This window comes from Hoplias malabaricus, chromosome 15, assembly GCF_029633855.1.
Source record: "Hoplias malabaricus isolate fHopMal1 chromosome 15, fHopMal1.hap1, whole genome shotgun sequence".
Taxonomy (NCBI): Eukaryota; Metazoa; Chordata; class Actinopteri; order Characiformes; family Erythrinidae; genus Hoplias; species Hoplias malabaricus.
Window position 1 is genome coordinate 3,966,603 of NC_089814.1, and position 17,047 is coordinate 3,983,649.

At 45.7% G+C, this 17,047-nt stretch overlaps 1 protein-coding gene across 1 annotated transcript in view; it reads right to left on the reverse strand.

The window, feature by feature from the left end:
- The window catches only part of aff1 (AF4/FMR2 family, member 1), a 71,981-nt gene that overhangs the window by 34,586 nt on the left and 20,348 nt on the right, over positions 1-17,047 (reverse strand). The window contains exon 3 of the mRNA XM_066645525.1: positions 5,251-6,039. Within this exon, the coding sequence (XP_066501622.1) occupies positions 5,251-6,039 (789 nt within the window). The remainder of the gene's footprint in view (positions 1-5,250; positions 6,040-17,047) is intronic.

A 17,047-nucleotide genomic window follows, 5' to 3' on the forward strand; every position in this document is an offset into this window, starting at 1 on the left:
TCACAGAGGGGTCACTTGCTCGGGGGCTGACAGGATAAAGTCTGGGACACGTCCAGTGGAAATGATTTTTAAATCATTCATTTCTTCATTCAACAAGAGACTAGAAGATTTAGATCATGAAAACTTATAAATAAAGAGGAATTAATCAGTTCTCCTCATTTTTTTGAGACTGAGATTAAAATTCTAACGCTTCAAGGTTAAAGTCATATTTTGACAAAATCCCAAACATATTTCAAGCATAAATTCCTACAGTAATAACATGAGCGTTACACACTGATCCAGAAAACACTGTTCAGAGCTTCTGTGTATTAAACCTCAGTAAATAACGTACAATTTCTGTTGGATATTCACCATCTGCAGCTTTAAGCGTGAGGCAGCTCACACACAGTCTCAAATATAACTGTGGAGAGGCACAGTATAAAAATGTTTCAATGACCGTATGATTTTTAAAGACATGTTCAAGTAATCATTATGTACAGCGTTTTGTCAGTGACTGGCGGCCATTAGAGGGCGCTGTCGTCAGTTTTAAAGGTCGATTAAAAATATTAAATCTTGACAAAAACAGGAGGCTGTTGTCTGATGTCGTGTTGCGTCAGGTTCCTGGCCGTTTTTAATGGGACTATTTTTTTATTGTTCATATCAATGTCAGAACATCGTATCGACAGAAATGAAGAAATATATTGTGATACAGATGTTGGCCGTATCGTCCAGCTCTAACTACAACCCTAATAAAACACACACCACCACTGCACTGTAAATATGACAGCTGTTACACGATAACAGACGGAAAAGACAGGCTTCATCTCCACGTTTGAGAACTATGACATCTATCTCCAAAAGTGTAGCATTACAGGAGGATCTTAACTTTTAACGGAAGAGAACGTAAAAAGACTATTTTGGAGCGTTTCTATTGGTTCATTCGTCAGTACATTTTCACACAGCGTGAAGAACAGCTGCTGTGTTCCAATGATGTAGTAACAACAATATGGGGATCCGAGTGTGTGCCTATGAATGTCTGTAACCAGAGCTGAGTGTGTGTGTGTGTGTGTGTGTGTGTCTCTCTCTCTCCTAGGTGTGTTCTGGTCCTGACAGTGGGTGGGTGTATGAGTCACTGTGTAAACACGCGGCGATGGATTAACGTGTGCCGTGGAGAAAGAGCCTATTCAGCACATGTGGCTTTGGCTGGAGCACGTGTGCCAGCTCCGCCAACAAAAGCTCACGCAGCTCGCAGGTGCAGCCGGCCAGCAGAGCCCCGAGGCTCATCCCCGGGTAGAACCGCGGTTCTCAAACAATAGAACCGCTTTCACACTGGGTGAACTCTTAATCACGTCCTCAAACCCTACACTTCGGACACGTCCCGCAGATTCTCTCCACATCGGGGCTCTTCAGATGCTCTTTGGTTAAACTCCTCTCTGCTCAAGGTTTTAAAACAGTTCTTTAAAGTCAGACACCTCTGCGGTGCATGTGCACATTAGTGTGTGAATACGGAGCCCCCCAACCCTCACACTGTGAAACAAGACCACCCAGTTCATTGTGGCCCCGCCCCCTCGTCTGAGTCTGTCCAATGACAGCGCTGGACCCGTGTTTATGTGAGAGCTCGAAGACGTGGTTAAACTCAGCAAAACAGACACAACGAGCGCGGAGAAATAAGAGCACTGAGTAAAAACGGAGAAGAAAGAGAACAGAGTGAAAACGGCTAAAAACCAGAGCTTCTGCTCCTCGCTCCTCACTGCTGTGCGCTCGGGGTGAAACACCTGCATACAATTTCACTCACACACTCTCACCTGTGTGTGGAGACACAGGGACAACTCAGCACACCCCTCACAGACAGCTCCTTAACTCCTGCAGAAATCTTTGGTATCCCTCTCAATCAAACAGCATCTCTTACATAAGATTGAATGCTATCAGAAAACAAAGAGGCACCAGTACCATGCCCTTTAGCGCCAAGACAACAGAAGCCTGAACAGACTACGCTAACTCTCTCCGGGTCCTGCTGAAGTCGGCATGCGAGTGGACATGTGCCTCCTCTGATGACTAATTAAGCCATTAGGCCCGGTGAAAGTGCAGAGATTTCTTTCTGACCGGAGCGCAGTCCAGGCCAGGGTGGGAGTGGAAGGGGAAGCTGGAACAGGAATCCAATTATGTAAATGTTCATCTGTAGAATGAATGGGGATGAAATATGCAAATTTCTTAATGCTTGGTTGGACTTGCCCTTTCCCAGTGGCTGGATGATGCTGGGTGCCTTGAACAATGCTGTGAAGGGGTGGTTCATGTCCAAAGGCTGATACGGCACTGTGCATCATGCAAATAATACATGCACTACAACGTGGCATCAGAAAGATCTGGTGCTCATGTGCAATGAACACACTCCATGGGTGAACCCAATCTCACCACTTGGCCCTAGCCCTTAGTTTTGCCTAGGGGTGGGGTGCCTCAACTCTTGTTGGGAAAGAGTGGTAGGGCAACAGACCCTTTGAAACTAATTTTTCAGGGGAAAACTTCAATCAAATGTCTATGAACACCTCTGAATCAGCCACAAGATGGCGGCACAAGAGACCAAGGAAAGCCACATATTAATATTTTCTCTGTTAATAATCTATAATCACTAGTATATTACTTCAATTTAATGTAGTTTTATGTTCCTTTATTTCATAACAAGCATAAAACCTCCCTAATATTTTGCCGATGTCTACTTAAAAATGTAAGGTAGAACTGGGACAAACAAAATACTAACATTTCTTACTTGATTGAAATTAGCTGTGTCCCTATACTGGCCCGACTGCGGGGTCTCTTCACCGGCCCGAATGTGCCTTCACCGGCCCGACTGCGGGGTCTCTTCACCGGCCCGACTGCGGGGTCTCTTCACCGGCCCGACTGCGGGGTCTCTTCACCGGCCCGACTGCGGGGTCTCTTCACCGGCCCGACTGCGGGGTCTCTTCACCGGCCCGACTGCGGGGTCTCTTCACCGGCCCGACTGCGGGGTCTCTTCACCGGCCCGACTGCGCGGTCTCTTCACCGGCCCGACTGCGCGGTCTCTTCACCGGCCCGACTGCGCGGTCTCTTCACCGGCCCGACTGCGCGGTCTCTTCACCGGCCCGACTGCGCGGTCTCTTCACCGGCCCGACTGCGCGGTCTCTTCACCGGCCCGACTGCGCGGTCTCTTCACCGGCCCGACTGTGGGGTCCCTTCACCAGCCGGAATGTGACTTCTCTGGCCCGACTGCGGGGTCTCTTCACGGGCCCGACTGCGAGGTCCCTTCACCAGCCCATCTGCGAGGTCCCTTCACCAGCCCTTCACCGGCTCAACTGCAGGGTCCCTTCCCCAGCCAGACTGCGGGGTCCCTTCACCGGCCAGACGGTTGGGTCCCTCATTGTCTCTCACTTGTCCTAGACGTGCAGTCCCTCACCGTTGCCAAACGTAACCTGAAGACTCCTCACTTTGTGCAGTATTCGATAACATTGATACTGCATTTAAAACATCCTGAATTTTCTCAATTTCATGAATGTTTTTTTCTCAGCACAGACCCAAGCTTTGTTCTACACTTAGTTTGCCATGCATTTCTCTCTTAGGTTGCAGTCATGCTTCTGTATCGGGGGAGGTCCTAGTTGAGTGGTATCGGAACTCTAATCCTGTCACTATTTTACATTTCTAAGGGTCAGGCCAGATCTGATTGGACAGCATAAACCAATTCATGGATTACAGGGTGATTAAAAAGCATGTTATCATTAAAACTGTTTCTCAGAGTTCATATAGAGTTCAGCAAGCACCGTACAGCTTTCACACGGTCTGCGTGACGCAAGAGTTTTTGTTCCGTTGATTAGTTCCAGCCTAATGAGCGTCGGGTGAACGTCCAGCTCAAATATGATTATTTCTGGCAAAACCTGATGTCCATTTTCTCCTGGACAGTGCAGTACAGCACGCTTCTGTTACTTACCCTCACACTGTTCAAGCGTGTGTGAATTTCCCATCACAGAAGAGCGTGAAAGTGAGTGGAGTCTCTTGAAATCCCACAAAACACTAAGAATAACAGAGGAGTCTGAACCGTGCCACACTGCCCAGAGGAAAAACACCACATCTGCAAACAATGGTTTGTTTACAGAAGAAAAAAACGTGACCACTTCTGTTGGTTCATCCACAGTGCAATTTTCACACAGCTGGCAATTTCAAATAACAAAAGTAGACACACGGAGTTCTCAGAACGGAGACTAGAACACTTGAGAGTATCAAGAGTGTACAGCACGGTCTATTCTCCAATACAACAATAAAGTCTGAGCAACTGACGTGCTGCTGTTGATTAAAACTTCAAAGCAACTACACACAAAAAAGACAAGAGATAACAAACTGTAATATCTACAGCTCCAGAGTCAGTGCTACACCTAAGTCTGTCTGTCTCTCTATGAAGCTATATTTCTATCTATCCATTTTTGTCTCTCTCTCTACCTGATTTTTGGCATCTATATCTGTTTCTATCTATCCATTTCTCTCTAACTATATATACACCTCTCTATACCTCTCGCTCTGTCTCCCTCACTCAACTGTGAACTGACATTTTAAGTCTCTAGTTGTATTTTAAGACTTGTTGTAATGCTGATACAGTTTGAATAGTAACTTAGTCAAACTCCAAACTGGATTTTTCATTCTGTGAACACTCTCAGTCAGACAGTCACCCGGAGGAAGCCCACGCAGACACAGAGAGAACACTCCACACTCCTCACAGACAGTCACCCGGAGGAAGCCCACGCAGACACAGAGAGAACACACCACACTCCTCACAGACAGTCACCCGGAGGAAACCCACACAGACACAGAGAGAACACACCACACTCCTCACAGACAGTCACCCGGAGGAAGCCCACGCAGACACAGAGAGAACACACCACACTCCTCACAGACAGTCACCCGGAGGAAGCCCACGCAGACACAGAGAGAACACACCACACTCCTCACAGACAGTCACCCGGAGGAAACCCACGCAGACACAGAGAGAACACACCACACTCCTCACAGACAGTCAACCGGAGGAAACCCACGCAGACACAGGGAGAACACACCACACTCCTCACAGACAGTCACCCGGAGGAAACCCACGCAGACACAGAGAGAACACACCACACTCCTCACAGACAGTCCCCCGGAGCGGGACAGAGACACTACCTGCCGCACCATCGTGCCGCCCAACTGCATGGTTTACCTCCCCAGTAACAGCCCTGAGGGCTCTGGGAAGATCTAGGAATATACAAAATCACTCACCTCCACCGACTGCGGGGGCATCTTCAGCGGAGGAAGACTGGGCTTGCTGCCGTTCTTCAGCTCGGGCAAGCTCTCGTAAGACTGCCTGTGAAAGTCATCTGGCGAGGGTTTGAGGTCCGGAGACTCGCTGGTGACCTGCTCCGGTCCGTCAGAACCCACGCCAACAGGATTGGGCCGGACCAAAGCCGTGGGCTTCCCGGAGTTGGCCAGGTTGGGTTTGGATGACAGGGTAAGGGGGAAGGTTTGGGAAGCCAGTGGCGGTGCTTCTACAGTCGACTGTGGAACTTCTTTAGGGACCTCAGTGTGATGTAAAGGCTCAGTTCTACTTGGGGAACCGTTGTGCTCCCGAGAAACAGAGTGGTCGTTTTCGTCCATGTCCTGATCCGAGTCACTGGACTCGCTGGAATGTAACGGGGACAAGGGTTCGGCTGGTGGGGAAAGGTCCGGAAGAACAGCTGGTAAAGTGGCGTAGTCTCTCATATCCGGCCAGCCGTCAATATTCCTCTGCTGGCTTTCTGCAGGAGGCTCCGTGAGGCCGTCTAGAGCCGGGTACTTCTTCGAGGGCTGTCCAAGATGATGTCCTGATTGGCCGGTACTGTAATTTGTTGCATTCTGGAATGAGAGATCACTGTTCTCCATGTGTGCAGGATGCCAGGAACGTGCGTGAGACGACACAGGAGGTCGGTCCTTGGTCACCCCGTCAAACTGGCTAAACTGAGAGCTGTTCCCATCTTCGTAATTTCCCAGCATCCTCTGAATGATTCTGGACAGTTCATCTCCTTTGTTTGTCTGAAAATAAAGAGAAGCATGTTAGCTTTAAACTTTTGTACAACAGAATGTTTTCCTCATTCCATCTGTGGCAGTGAACACCCCTCAGCTGTGGATTGAAGAGGACAGTGCTGTTCCTTCACAGGTATGTGATCTTCAACAGAAGCACATCAGCTCTTTTGTACGGCAGGAGTTTGGACAAAAAATGGGCTATTCGTTTTATTCGTTATTACTCCAAAATAGAAAGGAATGAGGAATAAAGCAGCCAAAAACCTCTGGATGGAGGTCCAAGACGCACTGACAGACCCATTTAATACTGAAACACAGTTTTGACTAGATTTATTAATAGTTTATTTGTGCTAAACGTAAGTACTGAATTATTGACTAATAACCATCACCGATTTTCACCGTTTTTTCAATGCCTTTTTGTTCTAATGGTGCTAACTTTATTTATATATATTTACTTTATTTTATTATACTTTCCCTTCTCTCTACTTTATATTTATACTTTTCCCTGAAAGAATGCATAGGCCTACAGCCGAAATATATTTTACAATTGAAAAAAGTCAAATGAAAAGAGAACGTTTGCCTGGATGCGTGTCTCATAAAATACAGAATAAACAAAAAAAAAAAATAAATAAATAAAAAAAATGAAATCCCCTCAGGGCTGAGCCCAGGCTGTAGGGTGGAGGACTAATGTCCTGGAATCCACCATCTCACACAGCGCCAGGCTCAAATTCTCTCTTCCACAACTCGTGTTGCTCAGAACGGTTTAGTTTCTGTAGCGACTGCAAAAAAAATAAAAAAATAAAAAAATAATGGAAAGTTGGTGTTTTCTTTATAAAACGTAGATAATATCCACACCCAGGACTTACTGGACACCCCTGGAATTATTTTAGTTCCCAGAAGACCTCAAAGTTCATGGTGGTTGCCCACTGAATTTCTTTGTTAGAAACAAAAAGCTCAGAGCTGACACCACTTCACTGTACGGAGCTGGAGAATCAAATCTGTGAATTGCGATCTTTGCATAAACAATGATTGCAAACACTGCCTCCAAAACTTTCCCTCCTGACCTTTAATTTTTTGTTGACACACCACAAGGTGCTTCAGTGTTTATGACCAGTGGTTAATCTGACCTTTTACAGGCACAGCAAGGCTACATTAGGCCGAGACACACAGTCGGAGACGTTCACCCCCCAGGGCTTTCAGTTTTATACGCCACGCTCATCACAGCTAACAACATCCTGTAGAGAAGCCTGTGTCAACAAGCTTTACCGCCAGATCTTGGCAGAGCATTATCATCTGCCGTATTTATACTGCGTTAGTCATGCAGGCCGGGCTGGATGTGTGCTAAAGGCTAATCAGAACATGTAGCAGCAATGCACTTTTAAGTGGCACTGGTGTCCAGTCTGACATGTGCATGAAAACCATCAGCTTTATCATTTACAGGAGCTTGCTTTGAAAAGGCAAAAAACAGACTTAAGAGCAGCTTAAACTCAGATTTACAGAATTTGGTAACACTTTGCTGTATGTAATCGTTCACAAGGCCACATGAGCCCTACATAAGCCTGTTAAACCCCTACATAACCCAAGATGAAAGTTTATCTCATGACAACTAAAATACACTTATAAAAGACCTATTCCTTAGGGATACATTGATATTAAAGTTTTGGGGCAGATACGATAACACCTTGGTTTAGCTGATATTAATCATTTTACCTTCACAACTTTGTATTAAATCATGAGTGGCCATAGGACAACACTTTTCTTCAGTCTTTGTACATTTCTGTACTTTTTAATTTGATCTTTAAGTTTGTTAGTGGTAGTTCATTTAAAATGTATCAGAGATTTACTGATGGTTCCATGTTAATGGTTTCTAGAGGGGCGCTGTTTAGTGCAGCACCCGTTGTTTTGGAGAGTGAGTGAGAGGGTGAGGGACAGAGTGTGTTTGAGTGAATGTGTGTAATCATTTTTCAGAGTGTTTCACTGATAAATTCTGAACGACGTTATATTAGTTTTGCTGTGTGTGTGTGTGTGTGTACCCCGTGATCTGAGAACTGCTGACCCTTCACATTAGTTTTACCCTCAAACCAACAATAAAAACCAAAACCCTTCGTAGTGATGGAGAGCTATAATCCCAGAGCCTGTGCAGACGTAGTTGTGCAGTTACAGGCGTCAGTGCGTATGCGCAGGCACAAAAAGGCGTTATCAATGTAAAATTGACTAAAAGTTCAATATCAGACCGATAACAATAACTGACGCCTTTTTCCTCAGGGCTCTGGAATCGTGGGACAGTCCGTCAGTTTCAGACTTTCTAGAGTGGAACTTACTAAAGCAGATTCAGATCTGACCCTTGTAGAGACGCTTACGCTCCCTGCCTGACCATGAGACAGCACCTACTTTTGACCACGATCACATGTCTCAAAGAGCTTTCTGCATGAACTGGAATGTCTCACCTTCACACCCAGTGACCGACCACTGAGAGAGGGCTTTAACTCACTGGGGTCAGTGTTGCCTTTAAAAAAGGTACAGCAGTGGTGTTAGAGTCCAGTTGTGTTCCCTAAAGGTTCATTACATTCTCTTCTCCAGAAGGAGAGGGGGGTCTCTGTAATCTTTCATTACACAACTGTGGAGAACAGGAAAAGGGCAGGGATAGGCACACGATAGAGTCAAGTTCACTTTTACACTCTATTCGTCTAAATTAAATAGCACAGCATCACTCATCACACTTGGGATCAGTTGACCTCTGCACAGACTGTTAATTTTGGATCTGAGAGATATGAGCTGTCCAGGGCTGGCATAATAAAGTTAGCTGAGGTAACCTGGCCTTAGTATTTGATTTGTACCAAAAGACTGTCGGCCTTTCTCTGTGGAAATTTCCAGTCCCGTGATCTACTGTAGCTTCGTGTCTCGATACGGTTGTAATGTATTACAATCAGAATGATATGGGGTTCAGAGTCGAAAAGCCCCTGTGGGCATCGAGGGCAGATGCTTTCGGATTCAAACGTTTGGACAGAGAACATGCAGCCGGAGTGCGACAGGCTTTACGTAATATTGTGAATGTCCTTTCAGCTATGAAACTAATCAACTTTAACCCACCTTTCTCTCCTCTCTTCTCTCCCTGCATCCATCATTTCACATTAAAAGCCCTCTGCAGGGGTTTGTAATTGAGCTTTCTTGGGTACTTTATTAACACAGATCCCAATACACTCAGATCACAGTGTTATAGATCACTGCACTCTCAGTGTAACTCTATAATTCTTCAGTCTACTGCTCTTTGTTTAGATACTGCTCTTTGTTTAAACGCTGCTCTTCATTTGTTTTGCTCAGGTGTCGACCAGAGAAGGATGGGTTCCTCTTCAGAGCCCTGGCTCCTCTCGAGGTTTCTTCTTCTCGCTCTGAGGGAGGTTTTCCTGCCACCGTAACATCTGCAGTGGCACACACATAGGGCATAGACATGGAGTCCTGCTTTTAAGGATGTTCTGGGGTTTGCCATTTTAAGCAAGTTCACGTAAAGTGAAGAGGTGGATAGTTTGTCCATCGCCACTATTCTGAGGTCAGTATTTTCAGCGTTTATCAGAGTGGACACCAACAACACACCAGTGTATTATCTATTTTGCATTGCTCTGATTACAGTCTTTAGCACCTACCCAGCCCTGCCGGCAGTTTAAAGCACAACGTCAGGAAAATAATAATAACAAAAAAAAAAAAAGAAATAAAAACATTCCTCAGGTTAATGCTGTGTGGTTTTTAAGTCAGTGTAAGTCAGTTCACATGAGAAACATCTCTTGTAGCATTTGGCATGGGGTCCCTGGGGCTTTGGGGCACAGCTAAAAGAAACTGAGGGAGTGGTCATTCATGTGTAGCCCACACACACACATACACACACTTGATTTTTAAAAACCATTATTCACACAAGAACCGTTTAAAACAAACAAAAAAAATAAACACACACCTGTCCACTGGAGCAAGTGAAAATGTGCTGATCTGCCCTTCACTCAACCACAAAAGCCATTTCCCTGTCCAACAAAAACCCTCTTGCCAACTAAGTGTCCAACTGAGCTGGAACCGCTGGCCTGGTCTGTGTATTTGGAGTAGTTTGACATCCACAGTAGGGTTGGGCTGTATAGAGATAATACCGTGAACCGCGGTATTTAAAGACATGGACGGTATCTCAACATGAGGGCAGTATTTATGACGTGTGGTGTGTCAAATTTCTGTTCCGTATCTTTAAATTTCCATGTGCAATTAGGAGAGTCACAGGGAGGGGGCGCTGTGGGAGCTCATTAACTGCTGATGTAACAGTCTGAAAAGCCCTGTAGCCCACCGCAGTTGTAAGTTTAGCGCTGAGTTTGGGCAAAAAAAAGGAAGAGGAAGAAAGCTGCAAACCGATAAAATACTCCGAATATCACTCAACTTTGTGCTGCTCACCGGTATATGGCTTTATCCTCTAAATATGTGTGCTTTGAGCCTCAGTTCGCTGAAGAGTCTGCTGTCGTGTGCTAAACCAAGAGCCTGTTAGCGCCAGCTGTGCTTCTAAACAGTGTAGAACCGTCTTATTTCCAAACTTTTCTGTTCCTTCAGCACCAGTCACTGAAATCTGCTCTCTCTCAGAAACAGTGTTTTATCGTCATCGGGGGTCTGTGTGCACTGTTGGGCTGTGATTCGCTAAACTCTCTCGACTTTGTGCTCACAGATATAAGGCTCAGTGCAGTCTGACAGAGCACCCCCTCCCCACAGTAATACTTATAATAATATTTTCAGACGGTATGAAGGTATGAAAAATGTAGATACCGCCCATCCCTAATCCATAGCACATTCTCTGAGGTCTTCATTCTTAGCCAAAAGTAGGGATGTCCCAATCTGATCTCAAAGATCGGTATCAGGGCCGATCACAGCACTATTTTACTGATCTGTACCCGTTTTATTGAGCTCCATCTTCATCCCGATCTTCCGTTTACTCTCTGCAGCAACGTCACATTCCCTCCTCGTCCTCGAGCCGGTCGTGACCGATGTGTATATTCCACCCAGCGCCCATGTTTCTAAAACTCAGCATGCTTTGTAAATGTTGTTGTTGTGATCCGACTCTGGTGTCTCCACTTCCTGTATCTGTCTTTTCAAATCAAAGCTCTCTGGAGAGTTTTCATAAAAGTCTGAAGTGGCAGCAGTAACTCTGCAGGACTGAAGGGAACTCTAGTAATTCAGAGTGGTACTGGGATTCTATTACATGTTTTGAAATGTTCGATTTTAACTGCTGCAATGCTGCACTGGATGCAATTCTTACGAGCGTTTATGAAGACACTGTTTACTTTGATATAAAACATTTTTTGGATGAAGGCAATTTCTTTCATAATGTGAGAGATTCAGTGTTGAGCAGATAGTGGGCTGAGTTTAATAACTATAATGTACTTGAGGTGTGTACTGTGTAACAGTGATATCTAGGAGAATCTAAGTATAGGATCAGGACTCTGTGTCGGCAGATGCTCAATATTAAAACACGCAAATCAGGACATCACAATGTAAAAGTAACCAAGTCCTGTCAGCACTGCTCAAACTGGCTGTATCCGTCACTGCACTTAATCTCCACGTGTAAACAAAGATGACGACAGCGCTCACAGTCGATGTTAAAAGCCAACAATTCTGCTCCTCCTGTCAAAACAACACCACCACCACCACACTGAAATTCCAAAAGGTCAGTTTTTCCGTGACTGTAAACGCTGCTTGCTTGTGGAGAAGAAGCTAACACACACACACACACACACACATATCACGTGTGGACAAGGCCTCAGTTGCTGTACTCCTGTCATGCTCAGGGCTCAGCTGGCATGGTTGTGAAGGCTGTGATGAAGAGGAGGAGAGAAGAAAAGAGAAAACAGCTCCTGAAGTGACCTCATGGAGTCTAATGATTCCAACAGCCAGCTTTCTCTGACAGCAAACAGCAGAGCTGGACGTATCCACACAGCTCAGCCTTTACTGACTACAGCTGGGGTTTTTGTTTTGGGTTTTTTTCCCCCCCTCAGAATCTTCGCTTCATCCCAACGCACTCAAATTAAAACGCATGAACTATGGACTGGCGAGGGCCTATTTACAGCAGGGTGCTTTCACATGGGACACGTTTTCCCATATTTCACTTTTAAACATTCACATCAAACCCCACAGCAGTGTTCTCCCCCTGTGTAAACAGCCCCTGTTCAGAACGCCCGCTTTCAGCACCTGTTCCTTTAAATGATAATGAGCCGCTCGCTGTTCACCCCGACCCCGAGCGCTGGTTTTTAGCCGTTTTTACTCAGTGCTCTTATTTCTCCGCGCTCGTTGTGTCTGTTTTGCTGAGTTTAACTTCGTCTTTGTGCTCTCACATAAACTCGGGTCCAGTGCTGTGATTGGACAGACTCAAATGAGGGGGCGGGGCCATTCTAAAGTCTCTGTATTTGACGTCAGAAGCGGAGCAGGATCAGAACGCCCTGTTTTATCCCGTGTTTTCAGACTTAGGCAGCGCACAGAAAAGACTGAGGGGGTCTTGTTTCACAGTGTGTGGGTTGGTGGGCTCCAGATTAACAAATAAATGTTCACATGCAATGAATGTTTGAATGCAAATGTTTTTTTCACTCCACTCCAAGTTTACTCCACCCACCTTGTTTGTAACAATGCCTTATAAATCTGAGCATCAGCTTTGACAGAAAAGTCTGTACCTTCTTTTGGATTGGTCTAAAAATTAGTGAAAAAAAAAAGCTCCTTAGTCACGGCCACAAATGATGCCATGTGTCAGAACAGCACTTGTGAGCTTTTGTGTGTGTGTGTGTGTGTGTGTGTGTGTGTGTGTGTGTGTGTGTGTGAGAGAATGAGGGAGAGCTTTAATGAGGCCTCTTGGAGCTCCCTGTCAGAGCTTTGGGACAAGAGATAGAGGATTGAATGACCGGAGGATCCCGAGAGAGAGAGAGAAGTGGGGGTAAAGGGAGATGTTAAGTGTGGAGAAGCATCAGAGAGACACAGACCCACTGAGGAGACAGTGGTGGGGGGAGAGAGAAAACTGGAGAGCAAGAAGAAGACAGAAAACAGGGAGATAGATGAGTGTAGGTGTGTACTAAAAGTAAAGCTGCTTGTCCTCTCGCTCTCTCTCTCACACACACACACACACACACACACACACACACACACACACACACCCCCCTCAGACACCCGTCAGCTCCTGCAGCTCATTATCTGACTGCTGCAGTTAATTAGGCTCTTTGGAGGAAGAGAGAAAATAGAGAGTCAAGTTTTGAGTTTAGCTGAGCACACACTACACCACTTTAAATGTCAGCATCTCACTTTAAAATATGTATTGTGTGGTACTGTGGCTTAGGAACGGTCAGATGAAACCTAAATATAATACACCTAATATCAATCTGGAGCCCACCAACCCACACACTGTGAAACAAGTTTTCTGTGCGCTGCCTAAGTCTGAAAACACGGGATAAAACGAGTCGTTCTGATTTTGCTCCATTTCTGACGTCAAGTGCAGAGACTTTAGAATGGCTCCGCCCCCTCGTCTGAGTCTGTCCAATCACAGCGCTGGAGCCGTGTTTATGTGAGAGCGCGAAGACGAGGTTAAACTCAGCAAAACAGACACAACGAGCGCGGAGAAATAAGAGCACTGAGTAAAAACGGAGAAGAAAGAGAACAGAGTGAAAACGGCTAAAAACCAGAGCTTCTGCTCCTCGCTCCTCACTGCTGTGCGCTCGGGGTCGGGGTGAACAGCGAGCGGCTCATTATCATTTAAAGGAACAGGTGCTGAAAGCGGGCGTTCTGAACAGGGCTGTTTATACAAGGGGAGAACACTGCTGTGGGGCTCGGGGGTTAAGAAACAGAACTGTGTTCCACTGTGGAGAAGAGGGAGATACTGTATGTACTTTTAGAAAGTTCTTGATGTTTGTTTGTCCAAAAGATAAGTTCAAAGATCCAAATCCCAATATATGAAGCCAACGCAGACCCAGCACCCATCGATATAAAACGTAGAGGAACAGATGTGTGCCACAGACCCCTGGAGAAAACACAGAGGAAGTGTAATGTAACTGGAGGACACTGTCTGACACTTCTCTCAAAACTCCCCGAAGAGCAGAGTGTCCTCCAGTCAAATCTACCATTCATTAATCCTCCAAAGGTTTACACTGAGTAAATGTGCAGTGGACTGGAACCAGGCTGTGGATTGCTCCATTGAGCCGTTCAGTGGCTGAAATTCACTTTCATTTTTAAGGAAAATCAAGGGATTTTAGGAGTAAATAACCCTAAATATTATTATCCGTGTTAAGCACACCCAGGGCAGGGGTGATGATGTGTTCTGGTGAAAATGGTCTTCTCAGATGCTGTATGACATGAAGAACCTGATGTTTATTACTCAGATGCTGGTCTCTTCTATCCAAGACCCTAAAATTAACCTTATTTCCCATGATTACGTCTAAAGAGAAAGCGCTACATCCGGCTACTTCCTGGGGTGAAGACATCAGCGGCGGACAATGGGGAGAAGCCAGGGAGCAGCCGGCACAGGGTGCAGTGAGCCACAGCAGCATCAGATTTACACTCCACAAACACTTTTGAAAATATATCCGTCCAGACAAACACAAAAATTGCTGCATTCTCATGTCAGTCCAGTAGGGGGCCATAGTAACTTAACGAGTGACCTCAAAACACCACGGCACGAGAGAAACACTGGTTTAGTCCCAAACTGCTCCATCCTCCCTATGTAGTGGATCTCTAACACACATCATTTCTATTTATTCATCTGTGTGAATCTGAACTCTAGTGCTGTCTGCGCGTGTACAGTGTAGTTTATGACTGATGTAGTTCACTGTAGAGGGAGCGAGGAGCTGTGTTTGTACAGTGTAGTTTATGACTGATGTAGTTCACTGTAGAGGGAGCGTGGAGCTGTGTTTGTACAGTGTAGTTTGTGACTGATGTAGTTCACTGTAGAGGGAGTGAGGAGCTGTGTTTGTACAGTGTAGTTTATGACTGATGTAGTTCACTGTAGAGGGAGCGTGGAGCTGTGTTTGTACAGTGTAGTTTGTGACTGATGTAGTTCACTGTAGAGGGAGTGAGGAGCTGTGTTTGTACAGTGTAGTTTGTGACTGATGTAGTTCACTGTAGAGGGAGAGAGGAGCTGTGCGTGTACAGTGTAGTTTGTGACTGATGTAGTTCACTGTAGAGGGAGCGAGGAGCTGTGTGTGTACAGTGTAGTTTGTGACTGATGTAGTTCACTGTAGAGGGAGCGAGGAGCTGTGTGTGTACAGTGTAGTTTATGACTGATGTAGTTCACTGTAGAGGGAGAGAGGAGCTGTGTTTGTACAGTGTAGTTTGTGACTGATGTAGTTCACTGTAGAGGGAGTGAGGAGCTGTGTTTGTACAGTGTAGTTTGTGACTGATGTAGTTCACTGTAGAGGGAGTGAGGAGCTGTGTTTGTACAGTGTAGTTTGTGACTGATGTAGTTCACTGTAGAGGGAGAGAGGAGCTGTGCGTGTACAGTGTAGTTTGTGACTGATGTAGTTCACTGTAGAGGGAGCGAGGAGCTGTGTGTGTACAGTGTAGTTTGTGACTGATGTAGTTCACTGTAGAGGGAGCGAGGAGCTGTGTGTGTACAGTGTAGTTTATGACTGATGTAGTTCACTGTAGAGGGAGAGAGGAGCTGTGCGTGTACAGTGTAGTTTATGACTGATGTAGTTCACTGTAGAGGGAGTGAGGAGCTGTGCGTGTACAGTGTAGTTTGTGACTGATGTAGTTCACTGTAGAGGAAGTGAGGAGCTGTGTGTGTACAGTGTAGTTTGTGACTGATGTAGTTCACTGTAGAGGAAGTGAGGAGCTGTGTGTGTACAGTGTAGTTTGTGACTGATGTAGTTCACTGTAGAGGGAGTGAGGAGCTGTGTGTGTACAGTGTAGTTTGTGACTGATGTAGTTCACTGTAGAGGGAGAGAGAAGCTGTGCGTGTACAGTGTAGTTTATGACTGATGTAGTTCACTGTAGAGGGAGAGAGGAGCTGTGTGTGTACAGTGTAGTTTATGACTGATGTAGTTCACTGTAGAGAGAGCGAGAAGCTGTGTTTGTACAGTGTAGTTTGTGACTGATGTAGTTCACTGTAGAGGGAGTGAGGAGCTGTGTGTGTACAGTGTAGTTTGTGACTGATGTAGTTCACTGTAGAGGGAGAGAGGAGCTGGGTGTGTACAGTGTAGTTTGTAACTGATGTAGTTCACTGTAGAGGGAGAGAGGAGCTGTGCGTGTACAGTGTAGTTTATGACTGATGTAGTTCACTGTAGAGGGAGAGAGGAGCTGTGCGTGTACAGTGTAGTTTGTGACTGATGTAGTTCACTGTAGAGGGAGAGAGGAGCTGTGTGTGTACAGTGTAGTTTGTGACTGATGTAGTTCACTGTAGAGGGAGAGAGGAGCTGTGTGTGTACAGTGTAGTTTGTGACTGATGTAGTTCACTGTAGAGGGAGAGAGGAGCTGTGTGTGTACAGTGTAGTTTGTGACTGATGTAGTTCACTGTAGAGGGAGAGAGGAGCTGTGTGTGTACAGTGTAGTTTATGACTGATGTAGTTCACTGTAGAGAGAGCGAGAAGCTGTGTTTGTACAGTGTAGTTTGTGACTGATGTAGTTCACTGTAGAGGGAGTGAGGAGCTGTGTGTGTACAGTGTAGTTTGTGACTGATGTAGTTCACTGTAGAGGGAGAGAGGAGCTGTGTGTGTACAGTGTAGTTTGTGACTGATGTAGTTCACTGTAGAGGGAGTGAGGAGCTGTGCGTGTACAGTGTAGTTTATGACTGATGTAGTTCACTGTAGAGAGAGCGAGAAGCTGTGTTTGTACAGTGTAGTTTGTGACTGATGTAGTTCACTGTAGAGGGAGTGAGGAGCTGTGTGTGTACAGTGTAGTTTGTGACTGATGTAGTTCACTGTAGAGGGAGTGAGGAGCTGTGTTTGTACAGTGTAGTTTGTGACTGATGTAGTTCACTGTAGAGGGAGAGAGGAGCTGTGCGTGTACAGTGTAGTTTATGACTGATGTAGTTCAC